Genomic DNA, 21,579 nt, shown 5'->3' with positions numbered 1-21,579 from the left:
GTATCTGGATATGTTGCAGAAATACCTCATTCCGGAACTGGAGGCACGTGGAATCCAGAACGACATCGTGTTCCAACAGGACGGGGCACCCCCTCACTATGCAATCAAGGTGAGACAGTTCCTTGACGAGAAATTCCCTAACCGATGGATTGGCCGCGGTGGCCCGACCGCTTGGCCGCCATGATCACCCGACCTTACCCCCTGCGACTTCTGGCTTTGGGGTCATCAGGGCGTCTGTGGCTGGCATTTCGGATCAAACACGGCGGAACGCTGTAAGTGGATTCCAGCGCCGCCTACGCGAATGTGTGGACGTGAATGGCGCCCAGTTGGATGTGTGGCGGTGAATGAACTGAGCTGGTGCAGATTACAGGTAAAAATTTAATCCTTCCGCTACCGTTTGCACTTTATTTGATTTCAATATGAGCATGTTTATGTAAATTATAAGCGAATTAAATCCGTCCATACTTTATGAAAACCCTGTATATATATATATCTTGAATTATACTGATGTATGTGTTCGGAACACACTTTTACTTTACTGCTTACCAATTAAGATCCTGTGACACTCTGATCATTCGTTTTCTCTAGGTCGATAAAACCATACAAACTTTTAGTATTCTCTGTATTTTTCCACTAGCATCTTGAGTGCGAATATTGCATCCGTTGTCGACCATCCTAGCATGAAACCAAATTAGTTCGCTGTTATTTCGGTTTCTTCCTTCAATTTTGTTTGTATCACTCTCTCCCAGAGCTTCGTTACATGGCTCATAAGTTTTATTTCTATGCAGTTGACAAATTCTTGCATGTGTCCTTTTTGAAAAATCGGCACAACGTAACTGCTTCTCCATTCTTTTGACATATTTCCTGTTTCCAGTATTCTATTAAAAGTCGAGTAAACCACTGCATTCTTTCTTTACGTAGACTTTTCCATGCTTCGATAGGGATATTACTATGGCCTGGGGCTTTACGACTTTTAATCTTTTTAGGGCATTTTCTATCTGGTAACCAGAATCACATGCCGACCAAGTCCTCATTCGTGGGTAGATTTTTGCAAGTTTTCCTCAACTTTTCTTCATTGTGTGAAATTTGTGGAAATACTCCTTTCATACTTTTTTTAAAAAGAAATCTCACTTGTCAGAACCCCGTTATTTTCATCCTTGATGCAGCACATATGCCTCCCATCTCTCTTGCCTTCCTCTAATATTTTCTCCCTCTTTTATTTCCAGGTTGTACAACTCATCGTGTCTTGCCTTTTCTATGCTAATTGCCTTCTTTTCGTTCTTCGCTTTCTTGTAATCCTTTAAGTCTTGTTGATTGCCATAGTTATGCCATTTCTTGTATCGTTTCTTTTTCTCCTTCACAGCTGCTGAAACTTATTATTTCCACCACCACGTTTCCTTATCAATAAGGCCTCTTCTTTTAGTTTTTCTTACAACTTTTCTTGCTGTTTCCCTGAATGCTACTGATACTCTGCTCCACTACTCTTCCACGTGCACTTCTTCTTTCTTCATTTGCAACATAGTAATTTCCTTTAGAATTTTTCAGCACTTCTTGTATCTACTTCCCACACTTCGTTCGATCAGTGAACATTTTGTTGTCTTCCTCTTACTTTTTTCTTAATACAGTTAGCATCTACTACAAGGCGGTGTAGCTCCGTTAAACACTCCCTTAGCAGTCTTTTGCATCATATAGGTTTTGTCTCCTCCATAAGATGAAATCGATCTGAGACCTTGAGGTGTCACTCTTACATGTAATAAGGTGCTCTTCTTTCCTCTTATAGAACATATTCCGGATAGCAGGATCGTATGTTTCCACCACTTGTAGTATAGCACCAGGTTTTCTATAATAATAATGTGTTCACCAAATTCTCCGTCATATCCAAGACAATTCCAACGCTATTCTTTGTTATTCCAACGCTATTCTTTGTAAAAATGGTATCCGTTTCGTATTTCCTTTGATCTTGAACCCTTCCATGTAGTTTTATGGGTGAATACTATGCCCACTCTTCTTCTTGCTAGCGTCTGCGTAACTTTACCTGTCAAGGTTACGGTGTTCGGTGCCCCTGTTCTGATCTGCATTTTCTGGACTCTCTTCTTTAGCTCCTTCCGCCCACTGTTACGGGGTAGCCCTTGCTCACTTGACACAATCTTAAGGCGATCGTCAGCGCATCGCTTCTGGGATACACCATAGCCTTTTCTCACTCATATTCCTTCGTCGATCCATTTTTGATTTGGTAATTGTTTTTACAATCGGCTGCCAACCTGGAGGATCGAAGTTTTCTTCCTTAATTTCAAAGTACTACCACTACTAAAATTTACCAAACTACTGTCAAACAAAACTACTACTCAAAGTTACAGAACTGCAACTGAACTGCAACTGAATTTACTGATCTGCTATTGAAAGTTAATGGTTTGGACAGGACTGTAACACCTATAAACTTACACAAGAGACCATTAAATTAATTGGAATGATGTCTACAGCCCCGTACCCCTCACACTCCTGTACCGCCCTAACTCTCTACTTGAAGAGCTACAGAGAGCAAAGATGTTGACAAATCTAAGGTTTTCTCAAACTCTGAATAAAGTACCTGATTACTTATAACAGATCTGTTTATTATTTTCATGTTTAGCGACTTAGACGACAAACTAAGGCTTATTTGTATCTCTCTAACGACTGTATCTATTATTCGCAACATTTTTACCTAGCAGTGCAGTTTCCAACGAGAACGATCCGAATTGCCAGATTATGAAATTTTGCAATGTCCCTCCAACCAGTGTTCGTAGGTTTTCTTAAGAAAATTTCCCTCGACTGATACAAATTTTTCTCTTTTCGTATCAAATTTTCCCTAGTTTGTCGAATGTTCAATTCCCATTTCAGAGTAATTTCGCTATATTAAAGAAATTGTCAGCCAAATTTCTTTATTTTTTCTTATATTTTTCCTTCACTTTTTATCAAAAAATATACACACAAACCCATCCAAGAATGGGACCAAATTATGGTACTTTGAACACACTTACTTACTTACTACTTACTTACTTACTTACAGGTAAAAATGAAATTCGAAAAATTTCCAGCCACTTTATAAAAAACGTATATACTAAAAGAAACATAACATATAAGAAATTTTCCTTCTAAGATTTTGCATATTAATAGGAACAAAAGTGAGCTTGTATAAATAACAAGATTTGAAAATATTATTATTGTAAGTAATTTTGTGCTATTGAAGTAGTTTATTATTTTTATTTTAACAGTTACATTCCGTTTTATTATTAAAGGTTGTTACAGTTTATGTATGTTTAATTTTACCGACCCTGCTGCACATGGTCTCTTGATGAGTTTCAAATCTTTTTATTAAATAGTCCATTTTAATGCACAAATCACTCACATTCAGCACAACTCAGAAAACATTCACAATGTATTTATGTTCATGTCCAGATCCTGCTGCTGAGGCGTTACTAATTATTTCAGCATAGTCCTTCTAATCATTGTCTATGGTCTTATGATATTCACACTGCACTCCTCACTTTAATGAAACTTGTAATTGTTTTTAAATAATAAGAATGAACACATTTTCTTTTTGTATGTGTTGATCGTTTAGAGTCTTTCTGGATTTTGTTTTGTTCAATCTCTTTTCGTTTTCCAGAAACATTTACAAATTTTCAAATGCAAGCCCACTCTCGTTTTCAGGGGGCGCGGTGGCTCAGTGGTAGAGCGTTCACTTCCGGTGCTTGAGGTCCCTGGTTCGATCCCAGCTCAAGCCGTGTGGACTTTGTGGTGGACAAACCGTGCTCGTGGGTTTTCTCGGGGTTCTCCTGTTTCCACCCACTTTCTTCATTCCACCATTTCATTCATTTCTCATCATCACAGTCTCCTTTAGCCTAACCAGCATAATTCTGGGACGTAAAACTAAAGATTTCATTTCATTTCTATTGGTTGGCAACACTATTTAACATTTTTAAACTGGACAGAAGACTCGAAACATTATAGGTTGGTCAGTGGATGAAGGGCAAGAAAGCAAAAAAAGGACAAAAATTTGGGAAAGCGAGAGGAGAGTTGGGATGTGGACCTTTCTTAACGTTGTGGAGGGTAACTGGACATAACTTGTGAGAAAAATGGTTTGGATGGGATGAGCGTCTGAAATAAAATAGCCAAAGCTACTCTTAAATGGAATTAGAGCAATAAATGAATACTGAATAAAGATTGATAATATGTGCACTGGCACAATACATACACAAAATATTAATATTGGTTTATTTCTGAAGAACAAAGAAAAAAAATAAGCATCTATATTGGTCAATCAGTCGGCGTGAGAATTTCCCTGAATTTTTACATTTTATCGAAAAGTTCCCTTTTTTCTAAATTTATCTATGAAATTTCCCTGGATTTGGGAAATTTCCCTCAAACTAAGAACACTGCCACCAACTTGACTATGAGATCTGTCATTCTTTACTATAACCGTTCTTACTTTTCTTTGCAGTTTGTTTAAAAGCCGTACATGATGACGTCAAACCATAAAATATGACTCTTCATTGGTGGATGCATTGGTTCTGGATAACGTGGGATATTCCAGGTGAGTAAAATACAGAATAGGCAAAATGATCCCCTATTGGAGTTTCTTTTTCTACTTCAAGTATTCAGATAATTTTGCAATGTAACCATGATCATCAAAATCTTTTTTGAATGCATTTGAAAGTAATCCTCCGCGAGAACATGTTTCGTGAAAGATATTAGTTTTAAAAAAGTATAAATATACATATGCTAACTTTTTTTTAGCTTTTTGTTCGGCACATCATTGTCTTATGCTATTCATTCAATGCTTACATCAACCAACCAGTGATTTCAAAGTTCGTTATTGTTGAGCGGTATGTCTGAATGTTTTACAATGTTATAACGCTTTACGTTAAGGTACCATACTGTTCAACAATGAGAAAATTGTTGAAACCATTGACTTTTTCACATTTAGAGCGACAGAAAAGTGAGGTTTTAACGTCTTGAAATAGGAGTTCGAAGATGCTGTAAAGTTGGTCTAACGTTCTCAATATTGTTCCTTTCACTTAGTGTTTATTGTAAACATAATGACTTCAAAGCAATTAATCAATAATTTCTAAATACGTAAGCTGTCAAATACGTTACGTATTTCAGTTTGTTGTAAGAAAAACTTTCATTTCTTGTGAAGAAATTAAGCTTTCTACACTAATTCTCAGCTTACGTGCGATATGGTTTATAATGATAATTATGCCCCTATAGATCTATCTGTGTAAGTTTTGTTTTTTTGACATGAAAAAGAAAGTAAAGCATGCATTCAATTTTCTAAACATTTATTTTCACCTGAACATGCGGGTGTTTGGAACAAATTGAATGTTATTCTCAAGTAACTTAACTAACTGACCTGAAAATCGGGTGGTACCCGCTAAAATCTGGCAATATGGCAACCCTATTCTACTTAACACTTTAAAAGTGTTCCTAGTTTCTTTCATTCTGGCTACATAACCTGTCCGCCTGAACCTTCTAGATCCTAACAATGTTTGGTAAACAGTATAAATTATGCAGTTCCTCGTTATGAAGTTTCCGCAGTTCTCCACTCCTGTTTCTCTTGGATCCAATTATTCGTCTCAGGATCCTGTTCTCAGATACTTGGTTTACGTTCTCCCTTCAAAGTAAACGATCATGTTTCGCAACTATACAACACAATAAGCATGATTATCGTTTTATATATTACAGTATAAGCATCAAAATTCCTCGACAGAATTCGAGAAGACAAAAGATTTGGAACTGAATAATAGCACAAATTTCTTGGTTTTAGTCAACAGTTAATTTCTTCGTGAATATGGTTTTGGTCTGTTAATATTGATCCTAGATATTTGAAAGTAATCCACTTTTTGGAAAGTATTATTTGATATTTTAATTTTTTAACGCAACCATAATTTGCAGTGTTAGGATCGCGATGAATTTCTATGTATTCAGTGTTCTTTGCATTTACTTCTAAACCCGTGTCCCTGTAAGTGTTTAATAACGTGGAGTATACTTTGCGCCCGTAGATTTAGCGCCCACATATAATATCGTGCACTTAGCGCCCAGAAAATATTTGATGCTTATCAGTGTGCTAGGGTTGACCAAAGAGAGAACTAGTTTTTATGTATAAATGTAATTTCGTACTCATATCTATCCCCATCCCCTCTCTTTTCACGACTAAAGAACAAGGAGTTTTCACTTGAAAGATCCTGCTATTCTTGCTGCACAATTGTCATGTCACTTTTAATACCCCTTAGGCAAGTTGAAAGAAATGTGTTCTTTTCTTTCTCTTCTGCTCACCACCGTCAGCTCTAACACTCTGACTTTTCATGTACATCTGTAATTACGTACAATTTAATTACGACGAGCATTACCATATCATCTATGAGATTTTCATATGTGGATGTGAATTCATGTGCTAGTGTTATTTTAAAATTTATATAGTTTTAAATAATAATAATTACACGCACCTTAATGCAAATACTACGAGTACTGCATCAAAAACAGCAATTATTTATGCACATTACATAACTTCATTTCCTATCGTAAATACAGGGTGTCAGGGGGCAAAATTCAACTGCCAAAATTTGGTGGGTAATTCTTTATATCAAATGAAAATAAAACGTACTAATAAACATGTGTCATAAAACGACTCCTTTCAGTGTTATAAGCCGCCCTAAACGCAATCAATTACATTTTAAACCCTAGTTTGAAAATAATGGAATATATCGCAAGTAGTTAAAGAAATCCGGCAAGAACTAGTATTTACTCTATCTAAATATCCATACAAGGATACACTTTTAACCCTAGGACTACCAGGTGGGTCCATTGCATTCGTACGCATACTTTCTTTAATAATTACTAAGGCTTAGTAAGTATTGAGATTCTATGACATTTCCCTGGTTGTGTTCTTGTGTTGTGTTATTTATTTATTTTTTTTATTTATTTTTTTTTTATTTCCGTGAGTCAAGTGATAGTTTTTAAAATTTATAGCATTGGGTACCGAGTGGGTCCATTAAACTCCAGCCTTAATGCAGAAATATGAGGATGGATTCAGTATAGATTGAGATTGTGGCTCGTAGTAAAGTTAACGTTCTGATAATCTTCTAACTGTTCTAATGAAGTCAGATATAACATATTACAACTTTATATGTTATTATGTAGTTTGATTGACTTAATTATTTGCAATTTTGCTTATTTTAGTAGCAGCTTTTCTTTATTTATTCACTTATATAAGTTTCTTGTCAGAAGCATAGTTGTTGCTTTTGTCTATCAAACTGTATTAATTTTCCATTGTATGCAGTTGCGTATTCAGTGGCAGTTTCCGGGGATCTGGACTCCCAAGCCCCAACATTTTTAAAAGTTGCTAGAATAAAACCTAAATTTGCGCTTTCAGTCTCCATATTGACCACAAAAAAAAAAAAAAAGTTTTCCGGAGTAGGACACTGACCCCCCCCCAATAGAAATCGTGGCTTTGCCACTGATTGTATGTAAAGTTTTGTTTATTATTAGTGTGTTTTGACTATTGCACGTGGTATATTAACAGATCACTAACAATACACGTCACTGTTGATGGTAGAGGAGGAATATTTTTGGTAAATCAATAAACGATGAAGAAATTGATTCCCGACAGACGATAAGATATTAGCAGACTTATATACAAATGCAACTGAAGTTTCTTGTTCAGGTACCGATATTGAAATGAGACGTTGAGTAGTTTTCTTAACCAGAGGATTGGTTAGAAGTTTGAAGCGTAGCACCTATAGCTAATGCAAAAGGCAAAACTCCGGAGAAAAGCGATCCTACAAGGGCTGCCTTATGTTTTGATGCCAACATCGGCGCTATTAGAATACCTGAAGACGAATTGTTCCTAATTCGTGAAGTTGCAGATTCTTCACACACTCTGCAATATAATTTTATTCTTATATATAATATGACTGTAGACGAACAACTCCTCATTTTTTGGGTGCTCTGTCTCTTTTGACAATATATACCCATTAAGATCAGCCATTTTACAATTGCAAAACACAATGCACAACTATATCCAAAAGTGGTCATTTCTAGAGCGGAGGAAAATACTCAAAGTTATCATATATTACAACTCAACAAAATCAGACGTTCACACTAACAATCATATGGTTCGCCGTTACACCACAAAACAATGAACAAAATGGCCTATGACAGTATTTTACATAACTGATGTAAGTGGACTCAACACTTATGGTATTGTGTCATCAAAGCGTAATTTCAAACGAGAAACAAACATTAAAAAGTTTGAAATGCCGTAAATTCTTCATTTCGTCTGGTTAGCAGTTCGCCAACGTTGAGAAGAAATCACGGAGAATAGAAGCTTCCCAGTATACTGAAGAGGAACAGCCTAAAAAAAGTCTCTCCAGCAAAGAGGGAGCACAAAACAAGAACTTTCTGCCGCAAATGTAAGCTATATGAATGTACTGACATGTAATATTTTCCAAGTGTAACATTCCGATTTTGATAAAAAATTTTCAGGTAGATATTACACATGAAATAAACATACGTGTTTTTTTTCTTTTCTGGGGAAAACTGTTTTACGGGGTAAAAGCCCCCACCCAAAATTTGGAGAAATTTGAGGCCGGAAAGACAAGAAGAAGAAGAAGTTAGTCGAAGTGAATGAAATTGTTCATAGATATTATAAACGTTAAATGATGGAATATGTGTTTCGTACTTTCCCGGGAAAAATGGTTGGGTGGGGCACAGACCCTTTCAAACCTTTGATCTCGAAATATCAAAAGCGCTAATAACAGTACGTTAAACATGCCTAAAGGACATGGAGAATTGTAAGGAAATTTTGGGTAGGGACAATATTGAAAAAATAAATGAACACTTCTTTCTTATTTCCTGCAGAAAAAAATGTTTTTATGGGCAAAAGTCTCCACCGAAAATTTTGAAATTGACGACCGAAAGGCATGAAGAAGTAGACCGGAATGAACGAAATTGTGTGCATATATTGTAGACGTAAAATGACAGAATATTGTGTCGCATTTTTCTGGAAAAGATGGTTGGGTGGGGTACAGACCCCTTCAAACATTTAATCACGATTTATCAAAGTGTTCATTAGTATAGTGAAAAGTACCTAAAAGGACATGGAGAATTGTAACGAAACTGTGTTTAGAGACAATACGCAAAAAATATACGATTACGTGTTTTTAGTTTCTTCGGAAAAACTGTGGTGTGACTAAAGTCCCTCCGAAAAAGAAGTAATTATTACCGCAGAAGCGCAGGTAGTTTTCATAGGAAAATACGACACGTATTCTTTCATTTTACGTCTACAATATTTGTGGACATTTTCATTTATTACAGTATATTTCTTTCTGGGCTCGTGGAGTTGAATTTCGTATTTTTAGGAGGGGGGCCCTTTGTCACACTTTTGTTTTTCTGCACACAATCAAAAACACGTAATCATTTCTTTTCTTTTCTTTTCATTATTTCTTTCTTTCTTTATTTATTTTTGCGTACTGTTCCTACACAAACTATCGTTGCAATTATGTCCAACCGTTTTTCCCAGGAAAATACGAAACATCTATTCCTTCGTTTTATGTTTATAGCATCTGTGCACAATATTATTCGCTTCGGTTCACTTCTTGCCTTTCGGGACTCAAATTTCAAAATTTTGGGTGGGGGCTTTTGCCCCCCTAAAACTGTTTTTCCGCTGAAAAGAAAAAAAACATGCATTCGTTTATTTCATGTGTAATATATACCTGCTAAATTTTATCAAAATCGGAGTGTTACACTTGGGAAGTGTTACATGTGAGAACAGCAGAATTGTATCAGAAGAATCTTTGGGAAATTATACTGAAATTATACTGTCGTTACAATCCAATAAAACAATTACCTGTGAATAATTAATTTTTAAATTTTGTTACGCAGAAATAAATTTCCTTCTTGCAAATTTTAATATTATATTTCTGAATAGTGTTTTACTTCATAATAAAACGTTTCTTTTGCGAAAACAGAAAAGGTTTGTATTTAGTTTTACGTTCCATGGTTTTGCCGGGTCGGCTAAGGAAGACTTGAATTTACTGATTATAGTGGAACCCGAACCACTTTGGTCACTCAATGCTCTCCCACCAGGAATCGAACCTTGAACCTCATACGCCAAAGGCTTGCGTGCTTGCCACTAGACAAGCGGGGAGGGATAAAACAAACAAATATTGGAATATGTAAATTAAATTCACAACCAGACGTGGCTAGTGAGGGAAGTCGTAAGCCAAAGCGTTCCAGACAAGTCACACGAACACGAAGTACACACTGCAGCAGTTGGGATTGGCGAATTTTTACTGGGAGAATGAGAAAGTCCGATTTCTATGGAATGGTGGATGGATTTGTTTTCCTTCTCTCTGACAAGGGTCAGAAGGGATGGATTACTTACAGCAAATCGTACCAGAAGAAACTGAAGAATTCCTAATTTATTTTGATCAACATTACGTATCAGGTAGTCTCTGGAGTATGCGACTTTCATCTTATGGTGATCTTACGATTCGATTTCTTTGCTAGCCTCTTTTGTTTCCTCGCAGCATACCCGCTCATATAGCAACATTACAGAAAGAGACACGAACAAGTAAATTGACAGAAGCTTCGAATTTGAAATTCCAAAAGGTTGAACCTGTTCATCCTTCCTTGTGGATGGACATTGCAAAAGGATGAGGCCATGGTTTCAACTGCATCGAACAAGAGTAGCGAGATGAATTACCGAAGAAGAGGGTAAAATGGAAGACGATTAGCCTTCAAAGGCGCTTGTTCAACTTAGTGATGGATTATTTTCAAGGAAACACCATACTTGTTCAGTATCTGATTGGAATTGATTACTGCATAAGGCTGTAACTTTAGGGTATAATGTGTACAATAAGGTTCGTAGAGCGATTAACTTATTGGTTCGTAAAGTAACGTTCTTTTTATTAGAGAACGTTACGTTGTTTTTCAGTGCTTGTAGTGTATGATATCAATTGTTTAACTATATACATTTATATTACGCATAAAGTTGTGAAATATGTATTAGACTTAATGCGGCTAGCTTATTAGATTTTTTTTTTCTGAAACTGTGTAATACCATATGATAATTTGACTTTTTTCTTTTTTGGTATCGAAACCGATGTTGTTATATAGTCAGAGTTACCATATGTCAGGTTTTTACCGGGACAGTCCCGGTTTGAAAGCTCTTGAAATGAAATGAAATCTTTGAATTTTACATCCCACGATTAAGGAGATAGGAGTAGGATAGAGAAGACGGTGATTGTGAGAATGAATGAAATGGTGGAATGAAGAAAGTGAGAGGAAACGAGAGAACCCCGAGTTTATACATGCACGCAGCGTCTGACTACCACAAAGCCCATTTGACTCAAGATGGGATAAAACCAGGTATCCCATGAACCAGATGTGAGTGTTTCTACCACTGAACCACCGTGACCTCCATGAAGACTTATCCCGGTGTTTCGCCAGTTTACATTTTGTCCCGGTTCTCAGTCGTGAGAATATGTTCACCGTTTTTTGTATGCCTTATCCTCATTGCGGTATTCTAGATTACGTCTGTTTTACATAGTTTTCACATTAAAAGCTAAATATGTAACCTTAGTTTATAGTACATTTAAATATTGTAGAGCATTACATACCACGAAGTACAGTTACATACATGCATATATATATATATATATATAACTACGTTTCTGCGATTCACCCTTTCCCCCGGAGGTTATGATTCATTGAAGCGTCATAATCAGTGCTATTGGCTGGTCTCTCTGTCTCTCTCTTCCTCTTCATAACACTTTTACTTAGTGGACGCTAAGTACATGGAACATGGATGTAAGAAAATAACAAGAATTAACGACCTGTGGAAAGAGTGGTAAAATGAACTGGACATCCCTGATTGTGAGATAAAATCAATATAAAATTCCTTCTGTGAGCCAGAAACACTGGGCGCTAAGTCTACGGGCGCTACATGCACGGAACCTTTAATAAGACTTCCACATTTCTTTCTATTCTCTCAGAATGCCCTATTATATTTACATCAGCATACGATACAACCTGGTGAATACAATTCAGCTCTAGGCCCTGGTTACTCCACAACAAAGTTGAACAATAATAGTGACAACGCATCTCCTTGTTTCGGGCCATTCTTGATGTGAAAACTCGTGGACAAGAATTTTCCTACTCTGACCTTACTTTGTGATTCATTTAAACATATCTTAATTAATCTAAGTAGTTTTTTCGGTATTTCGAGTGTGTAAGAATGTTGTATAATGTTCCTTCCTTATCAAGTCGTAGGCTTTTCTCAAATCAATAAATATTTTTTTACTGGGTGTATCAGGGTTTTGTATTCTCATTTCTTTTGTAGTATTTGTCGAATGATAGATAGTTGAGTGATTTCGCCTAAATCTGCATTGATAATCCCCAATAATTTCATCTGCGTATTGAGTGAAGCTTGCTAATAGAATGTTTGAGAGGATTTTATAAGGATATTGACAGAAGAGAAATGCCTCGATAATTATTACAGTCAATTTTGTCGCCTTCCTTGTGAATTGCAACAATGATTAATTTTCTTACCACTCTTGTGGCAATTTCTTCGTGTTCCAGATAAGGAGAATGAGTTTACGCATCTTGTACAATTTTTCCCCTCCAGTTCAGCTCAGCCGGAATTTCGTCTACAACCGGAGATTTGTGTTTCTTTAATTTCTTTATAGCGATACTTCTGTTCGGTTAGGCTGTGGAATATATGGTTCTGCTGTGTGCAGTTAGTTCCCTCACGCTACGAACATTAGTTTTAGCTGCGTGTAAAGCAAATGATTAAAAAAAAAAAAAAAAATCCCATTCGCAGTTATTCGATTAGGTAAATTTCTGTGGTATGATCAAGGCACATTACATTTGAAATATAAAACATTATATTTTTAATATGTAACCTGGAAATTTGAAGGTTTTTTTTTTTTTTTTTTCATGAAAGCAATTTTTATTGGGTAAGGGGGAATATCGGATTTTTGGGGGGATGGGAATGTTTTTATGGTTTCAATGAATGCTTTTGCTTTCATATAGTACATATTTTACAATTTAGAGTTTCCTTCATAACATTCATTACTTGTGAATCCTAGATTTGGTCCACTTCCATATGCTACGTTTATAGGTTTGTAGCCAGTTTCCTTCGAAAATGATATCTCGCAAACCACAATCTGTAAAAACATGATTTTTCGCTAGTGTGTTCCAAATTATGTTTAGATTTAAGTTTTCTTTTCTTTTTTTTCTTTTTTTTTTTAAGCTCCGTTATTTTTCTGTTCAACGCTTTGAGGGTCGTTTTGAGCCCACAAGAATTCGTGGCTAGGGGATTGCTAATGTTAAATCCTTGTGTGGGCAACCAGCAGAACAACTATGTATATCTGGTTGATGTATTGTCTGTCACAATAAAATAAAAAGCATGCTTTTCGCGGATAGTATCTTTTGCCCTTTGTAGCAGTGGAAAGAATGAGAAAATCAGGTCGCTTAATAATTTAATTGACATGATTAAAACTTACAAAGTTGTTAATCTTAGTAAAATAACAAAATATATTACGATAACAAATGCAGTTTACTCTACACATAACACAAATAGTGTAACAAGCAGCGAAAAGAAGTTCCACACAATAAAAATATAACAATCACTTGAATGTTTATCACAGTAGTGTATAACGTAAAAAATTGGCGTAGCGGGCAAGAGCGCCGGTTTCTCTGTAAATTTGAGGGAGGGGGGACTATTCAGATGCAGAAGGTGTGTAATATATATATATATATATATATATATATATATATATATATATATATATATATATATATAATATGAGAATTTCAAGACAAATTGCATTCAAATTATGACAAATATTGTATATTCATAAATACAATAGGGGGTCCACATGAGCTTTGGTCCCCCGGTCCCCCAAGATCGGCGCCCTTGGTAGCAGGTATCGTTTTTGCCTATCAATGAGCTATTCTATGTTAAAATTTTCATTAAATATGCTTTTATTTTTCTTTTCGTCGAAGGAGTAGCTATAAAACGTAGTATTAGAATACTATTTTAGATCTGATTTCACCCTGTCAGATTTTTTCTGCTAAGGTAATAATATAAAGCAACAAGTATGATTCTAGATCATAAGTAAGGGTGTTCTCGTTTTCTCTTCCATTAATAAAATATAAAAATAAGCTTAAATCCAAACTAAATATAGGCCTATAGAATCACATGTTAAGCTGTAGATCCATGTCTCATATAGCCTCGGTGCTGAAAGAAACAACATTTTCAAGCTACTAATCCATGAGTCGAGCTCATAAAATTAAGGGAAGATGATTGGTTGCAATTAATCTATAAAACCATGCATAGAGCAATATTGACTTCAACCCAAAAACGAATTAATCACAAATCTGGCTTACGATATCGTAGCTATAGTTGGTATTTAATGAAATATTGATGTACGAAATACAAACAAAATTGTTAGGGACGTTTTTGCGAAAATAGCATTTTCTTTTTAAAATTTCATACTCTAGTAAGCTATCCGTATTGGAAGGGGGCATAGTAAGAAAATTCGAAGAAAGAAAAACAGATCCTTATAAAACCTAATTTTTTGTTGATCCGTATACGTTGAATAATTTGACCTCTAGGCATGTGTAAACACATTCGGACAGACATCCCCCTCCCCCCAAAAAATCGGCATTTTTTTAAAGTTATACGGTATGTAGTCACAAGCATGGATTTCTTTCGAAGACATACTTAGATCAGCCAGAACATTATGACCACCTATCTACTATAGATACAAACCCGCCCAGGCGATAGCAGCGTCACCTGACGAGGAATACCTGCAAGTCAGACATACGTACCGTGTGTAGTATCAATGAGCGTGCTGGCCGTGTGTAGAATGGGGAACTCGCACGATCTATCTGAGTTTGACCGAGGGCAGATTGTAATGTCTCGGAGGCTCGGCACGAGCATTTCGGAAACTGCACGACTCATCGGGTGTTTGGGGAGTGCTGTAGTGAGTGTCTTCAACAAGTGGCGAAACCAAGATGAAACAACATCCAAACGTCGAGGGTTGGGCACCCCCTCTCATTACAGATATCGGACGTCGTAGACTGGGCGGACTGGTGAAACAGACGGCGAACAGTGGCGAAACTAACATCAGACTTTAATGCTGGGCAGAGTACAACCATGTCTGAACACACAATGCACCGAACACTGCCAACGATGGGCCTCCGCAGCCGACAACTCATTTTTTGTCAATGTTAACACGATGACATCGGCAACCTACGACTGAAATGGATACGTGACCATCGCCACTGGACCTTGGCACAGTGGCAGTGTGTTGCATGGTGTGATGAATCCCGATACATTCTTCATCATGTCGATGGGAGGATGTGAATCCGTCGTCTTCCAGGGGAACAGGTCCTCAACACCTGTACTGCGGACGGAGACAAGCTAGCGGTGGCTCAATTATGCTCTGGGGAACATTCACGTGGGCATCCATGGGTCCAGTGGAGCTTGTACAAGACATCATGACGGCCGAGGCGTATCATACACTGGTTGTAGACCACGTACACCCCTTCATGATGATCATGTTTCCCAACGGCAATTGCATTTTTGAGCAAGATAATGCGCAATGTCACAAGGCTAGGAGTGTGATGGAGTAACTCGAGGAACACAGTGGCGAGTTCCAATTGTTGCGCTGGCCCCGGAACTCGGATCAAAATCCAATCGAACACCTCTGGGATGTGATCGAACGTGCCGTCAGAGCGCATCGTCTCTCTCCCCGGAATTTACGGGAATTAGATGACCAGATGTAGTACCAACTCCCTCCAGCGACCTACTAAGAAGTCAGTACTTCCATGCCAAGACGTGTCGCTGCTGTTATCCGTGTCAAAGATGGACATACTGACTATTAGGTATGTGGTCATAATGTTCTGGCTGATCAGTGTACAGCATTTCTTTCAATCGTAAAATGTTACCGAAGCTGTATTTGGGATTTTGTTCAATAAATGAATAAATAAAAGTGCATACACTTGAAAAAGAATGTAATGTAATTTATTTTCTTATCTGTTTTTATTTCTTTAAATATATTTTTATCCCTATGTGCAACAGTCATTACTAATAAAATTATTAGATCGAATGTATGTTCTTTTTTTGTATGTTTGTTAGGGAGACCAACTATAGCTGAAACAAGCTAATGGGCACAGAGCCAAAAGCGTAGAGGTTCCCTTTGTGAATATACTACGTTAAGTGGACGTTTGGGGAGGGGTACCTCCTCTTACAATTTTCCTGTCCATACTGCAAAAGCTGCAAAATTAATGTATTACTCTGTCACAGTTGATTAAGTTTTCTGACACACAACATGTAAGCATGTTCTAAATGAAGCGCTGAATGTATGGCTCTTTTGCTTTTAAATTATTATTGTTCGAAATTCATTAATTGCAAGCTAATTTCTAGTGTCTATAAATAATGATATCATTGAGGAAGTACATGATTTCAAGACAACAGTTCATTTATGTAAATTAAATCACACAACTCGTAAAATTTAATTTTGTTGTCCCCAAGTACATGCAGAGCCGTAGCTAGAGGTTTCGGCGCCCGGGGCTAAGTAGAATTCTGCGCCCCCCTACACTCACCATACCAAACTTTTGCCTCCTCCTCCTTTTGTGATTTGTTTGTTTGCATATAAGAGAAGCGGCTTTTGTTGTTACGCTATGCTGAATTTTTATCAAGCTGCTTGAATAGATCATTGCAAGAGCCAAAAACGATCATTATGTATTCTTTTACAAATAAGAGCTGTTTTCAAGAGGCTTAAAAAAAAACTTTTTGTTAAACTTCACAAAACTACCTTTGGTTGTATACAAATCCACTTGGAGAACAGTTATGAAAATTTAGAGCAATTTTCAATGTTTCATACTATCGATAAGGAATGAAATTTCAATACCTTAGAAACTATGTGCTTTTAAAATGTTCGAAATGGGTGACAGCATTAATTTCTAGTAATAATTGTAACCTTTTGTAATTTTATTGTGTATATGACTACTCAAATAGTACTTTAAAATTTCGATTCACATTATACCAGCAATTAAAGGTTGAATTTGTTAATGATAGACTTTCTTTCATTACTCTAAGGATCGGTGAAGTGATATTGTATAAAATGTACACGCTCCAACAGAAGATACGGATGACGATATAAAGACAGTTTTTAAGAAGTAGTAGTAGAACGAGTATTTGACCAACTCCCGCGATACCATATGAATATTCTATTAGGGGATCTCAAAGCGAAGGTAGAACGAGAGAATATTTTCAAAGGGAATGAAAGTCTGCGTAAAGAAAGTAATGGCAATCGCATTCGACTCGTGAACTTTGCAACTTCGAAAATACTTATCGTGAAGAGTACAAAATTTCCACTAAGCGAGGTTCATAAATACACATGGACCTCGCCAGATTTAATAGATAGAAAAAGACAGTTTAGCATAATTGATGTTCGGTCGTTTAGAGGACCTCACTATGAGTGATCACTATCTGGTACCAGCGATAATAAGAGAGATATTATTGTTAAATAAAGGGAATACTCAACATCTAAAAACGAAGAGGCATAGTTTAATGAAATTAGAGGGGAATACCAAATTGAAGTGTCGAATAGAGTCTCGGTTTTAGAAGATTTTGAGAGCACTAGTGTTCAGGATACTTGTGTTCAACTTATGGATAGCATTAAAATTTCAGCAAAAGAAAACAACGAATTTAAGAAAAGGTATCAATCTCGCGCGTATAATTTAAAGACAGATGACGGAACAATTCTCACTATAGCATCTTGAATAGATGTCTTTGACGATTTGCTTAACACGCAGTCATAAGCTAATGCTCGCGTGAAAAAGGAAATGCACAGCAGAACCGAACAGAAGTTGAAATCGCTATAAAGAAATTAAAGAAACACAAATCTTCTGGTATAGACGAAATTCCGGCTGATTTAATTTTAGCTGGAGAGAAAGAGTTTGGAACGAGATAAACAAACTCAGTCTCCTTATCTGGAACAAAGAGGAATTACCACAACAGTGGAAAAACTGAATCGTTGTTCCAATTCACAAGAAAGACGACAAAGCAGACTGTAATAATTATCGAGACATTTCTCTTCTGTCAATATCCTATAAAATACATTCAGATATTCTATTAGCAAGATTGATCAGATACGCAGATTAAATTATTGGAGATTATCTGTGTGGACTTGGACGAAATCAATCAACTATCGACCAGATATCTACCATTTGACAAATACTCGAAAAGAAATGGGTAGGGATGCGCACGAGACAAGATTTGAGACTGTCTCGTCTCGAAAATGTGCTGTAAAACTGATGTCTCGACTCGAAAAATATATATTTTTCTATTGGAAGAGCTGTGTCTCGACTCGAATTTTGTCAGGAAAATTCTGTCCCGACTCGTCTCGTGCGCATCCCTAGAAATGGGAATACAATACCCCGTTACATAAATTATTTATTGATTTCAGAAAGGTTTGCGATTCTATTAGGAGAAAAACATTGTACAACATGAATTCCGAAGTAAAGTCCGAGTAGGAAAATTCTTGTCCGCGAGTTTCCACATTGAGAATGATCTGAAACAAGGAGATGCGTTGTCGACATTATTATTCAACTTTATTCTGGAGTGTGCTATAAGGAAAATCAGAGATAGCAACCAGGGCCTAGGGCTAAATGGTATTCACCAGGTTATGGTGTATCCTGATTATGTAAATCTGATAGGAGATGATAGGAGAACAATAAAAAGAAATGCAGAGTCCTTATTAAACGCTTCCGTTTAGAAGTAAATGCAGGAAAAAAAATACATGGAAGTTCGCTGGGATCCTAATACTGCAAATTATGGATGCGTCAAAGTTTTAAATAATACTTTCGATAAGGTGGATAGTTTCAAGTATCTATGATCAACGTTAACGAACTAAAATCATATCCACGAAGAAATTAAATGTCGACTGAAAGCAGGGAATTCGTGTTATTATTCAGTTCAAAATCTTTCGTCGTCGCGAATTCTGTCGAGGAATTTGAAGCTTAAAATATATAAAACTATAATCATGCCTGTTGTTCTGTATGGTTGCGAAACATGGTCACTTACTTCAAGGAAAGAATGCAGGCTGAAAGTATTTAAGAATAAAATTCTGAGACGAATATTCGGACCCAAGAGGAATGGGAATGGGGAATGGCGGAAACTTCATAACGAGGAACCACGTAACTTATACACCCTTTACCAAACACTGTTAGTCATCAAATCTGGAGGCTCACGGGTCTGGTCATGTACCGAGAATGGAAGAAAGTAGGAACGTTTTCAAAGTTTTGACTGGAAATCCATCGGAAAACGTCCATTAGTTAGACCTAGGCCCGGATGGGAGGACAATATTATGATGGCTCTCGCAGAAGTAGAAATACAAAGTAGAAACTGGATCCAGTTGGCTAAAGATAGAAGTCATTGGAGAGACTTTATATGAACGCGGTCCCTAACTGTATGTTCCGGGTTCCATAGGCCATACAATTAGTTAGTTCTTTTACGCTTAGTTAAGTATAACTGAAAATCGAAAGGAGCCTTCTTGTGAATTTCTAAATATTAATCGTTGCAGTGAAGAATATATTTAATATTTGTATTTAAAATCCAAAATATAGTTTGGCTGCTACATATATTTGAAATTATAGCAATTATTTAATTTTTTAACGAATGAAAGTTCTGAATTTAAGATTACTTATTATTAATTAACATATTAAAAGGGTGGGGTGCTGACTGCCACAGCCAATTATTGGTGCTGATTGCCACGACTGGCGCTGATTGTCAATATCAAGGTGCTGACTGCCACGAGCCTGAGAGAAAGTTGCTAGACGTAACATTACCGGACGCCAAGAAGCATGAAAGAAACTAGATGATCCTTAGGATCGTGTTGTTCAGACCAACACCTAACAAAGGTAAACAGGTCTCTGTATGTACACTCATATCCAAAATTATTGTCACATAATTATAAATATGTTGTTCTAGTATTATAATTTGATAACGAATTCGCCCGGTATTTCTTATAATGTTAGTATGTGTATAATCGGCAAAGACAAGTATATGGTAAATCTCATGTCAAAAGAGCAGTAAATAAAAACAATAAAACGAAAATAAAATTTTCTTGTCCATTTAGTTACATTTTATTTTACTCATTATGATTTTCGTATTTATAATTCTTTTCCTATGAAATTTATCACAAATATAAATTTCCTGATTACACACATAATATAAGTATTAAAAGTACTCTGCAAAATTATCAAATTATATTCTTACAACAAGACAGTTATAGATATGCGACAATAATTTTGGACATGAGTGTACTTTCAGTTTTGTCAGGGAGCGATGCGTACAAAATTGGTACGATTTATGTATTCTCACTTGAACTCCCTATGTCAGCATGAACTGTGTACAGCTGTGCAAATTGTTCCGAGCAGCTCTTGAAAGTTCCATCAAAAAAGCACTGCTGGCTGTACCTCACAAGGGAAGTTCAGGAGAAAGCACTCGCCTGCACAGAAACTAAGCATGCCATTTGAAGTCCCAATTCATGCTGATTATAAAAAGCTAATAAAATTCCTGTACGGTTGAGAACGGTTCGAGATATTCAACTTGGAAGTTTATATGAGAAAATGAGAATATACGCATTTATACGCGTAACGAATATTGACATACGAATTGAAAGCTATCGGAAGTAACAGAAAAAAAGTGTTTCGCAATAACTAACGGGTTTGTTAGATACAATTAGTCATTACATTGTTCACAATAATCATAGGTCAGAGATGAAAATTGATCACTGTTGTTCTTCTGTTTTATGAAGAAATGACGCAGGCAAAAGACTTCCTTGCACCATGAACATTTTATATGTGCAATTTCGTTGCATCCGTCAAGGGAACATTTCGCAGAACCAAAGCAAAAAGCAAATTCGACAAGTGATTCAAAAGTTATAGGCCTATAATTTGTCCGTAACCTGCCTTACAGAACGCAAACTGAAACAATCCAATGTATCGCGGTGATCGTAAGTGATTCGTATGGACACGAACTTTATTTGATTGTTTCGTTGGTACATTATAACGTCCAGATGAAGAAGATTCATACTGTGTACATATCTCCTGCCATAATCTTTGATTGATCAGAATCAAAACACGTCAAATGGTTGCACAAATCGTGTGCAATTCTTTGGTATCTTCTCAACCATTAGGTCTTTGCCATCCGTCATGCAACTTGTAATAGACAATTTGTCTGTGAATGGACCCCAGTGATCAAGCAATAGCAAGTTCAAACCATCAGGCTTCGCTATGGGTGAGAATACTTAACGCATTGAAACGTGCATCCACTCATTTTCTCATAAACTTCCAAGCTGAATATCTCGAACAGTTCTCAACGTACAGGAGTTTTATTACCTGTTGTAATCAGCATGAATTGGTCCTTCAAATGACATGCTTATTTCTCTGCAGGCGAGTGCTTCTCCCAAACTTCCCTTGTCAGCTGGCTTCAGACCATCATATCCATTAAATAATACAATA

At 36.5% G+C, this 21,579-nt stretch overlaps 1 protein-coding gene across 5 annotated transcripts in view; it reads left to right on the top strand.

Annotated features, from left to right (window-relative positions):
• Positions 1–21,579, top strand: part of LOC145683906 (uncharacterized) — a 222,956-nt gene that overhangs the window by 118,804 nt on the left and 82,573 nt on the right. For 4 of the 5 annotated variants that reach the window (XM_081755567.1, XM_081755566.1, XM_081755565.1 and 1 more), the window contains one exon: positions 4,478–4,570. The exons of the other annotated variant lie outside the window; for it this stretch is intronic. In XM_081755567.1, coding sequence (XP_081611693.1) covers positions 4,519–4,570 — 52 coding nt within the window. In that variant the 5' untranslated portion in view covers positions 4,478–4,518. The remainder of the gene's footprint in view (positions 1–4,477; positions 4,571–21,579) is intronic. 5 annotated transcript variants of the gene reach the window in all.

This window comes from Thermobia domestica, chromosome 4 (assembly GCF_964235325.1).
Source record: "Thermobia domestica chromosome 4, izTheDome1.hap1.1, whole genome shotgun sequence".
NCBI classification, from domain to species: domain Eukaryota; kingdom Metazoa; phylum Arthropoda; class Insecta; order Zygentoma; family Lepismatidae; genus Thermobia; species Thermobia domestica.
This window is presented reverse-complemented; position numbering and strand designations above follow the sequence as displayed.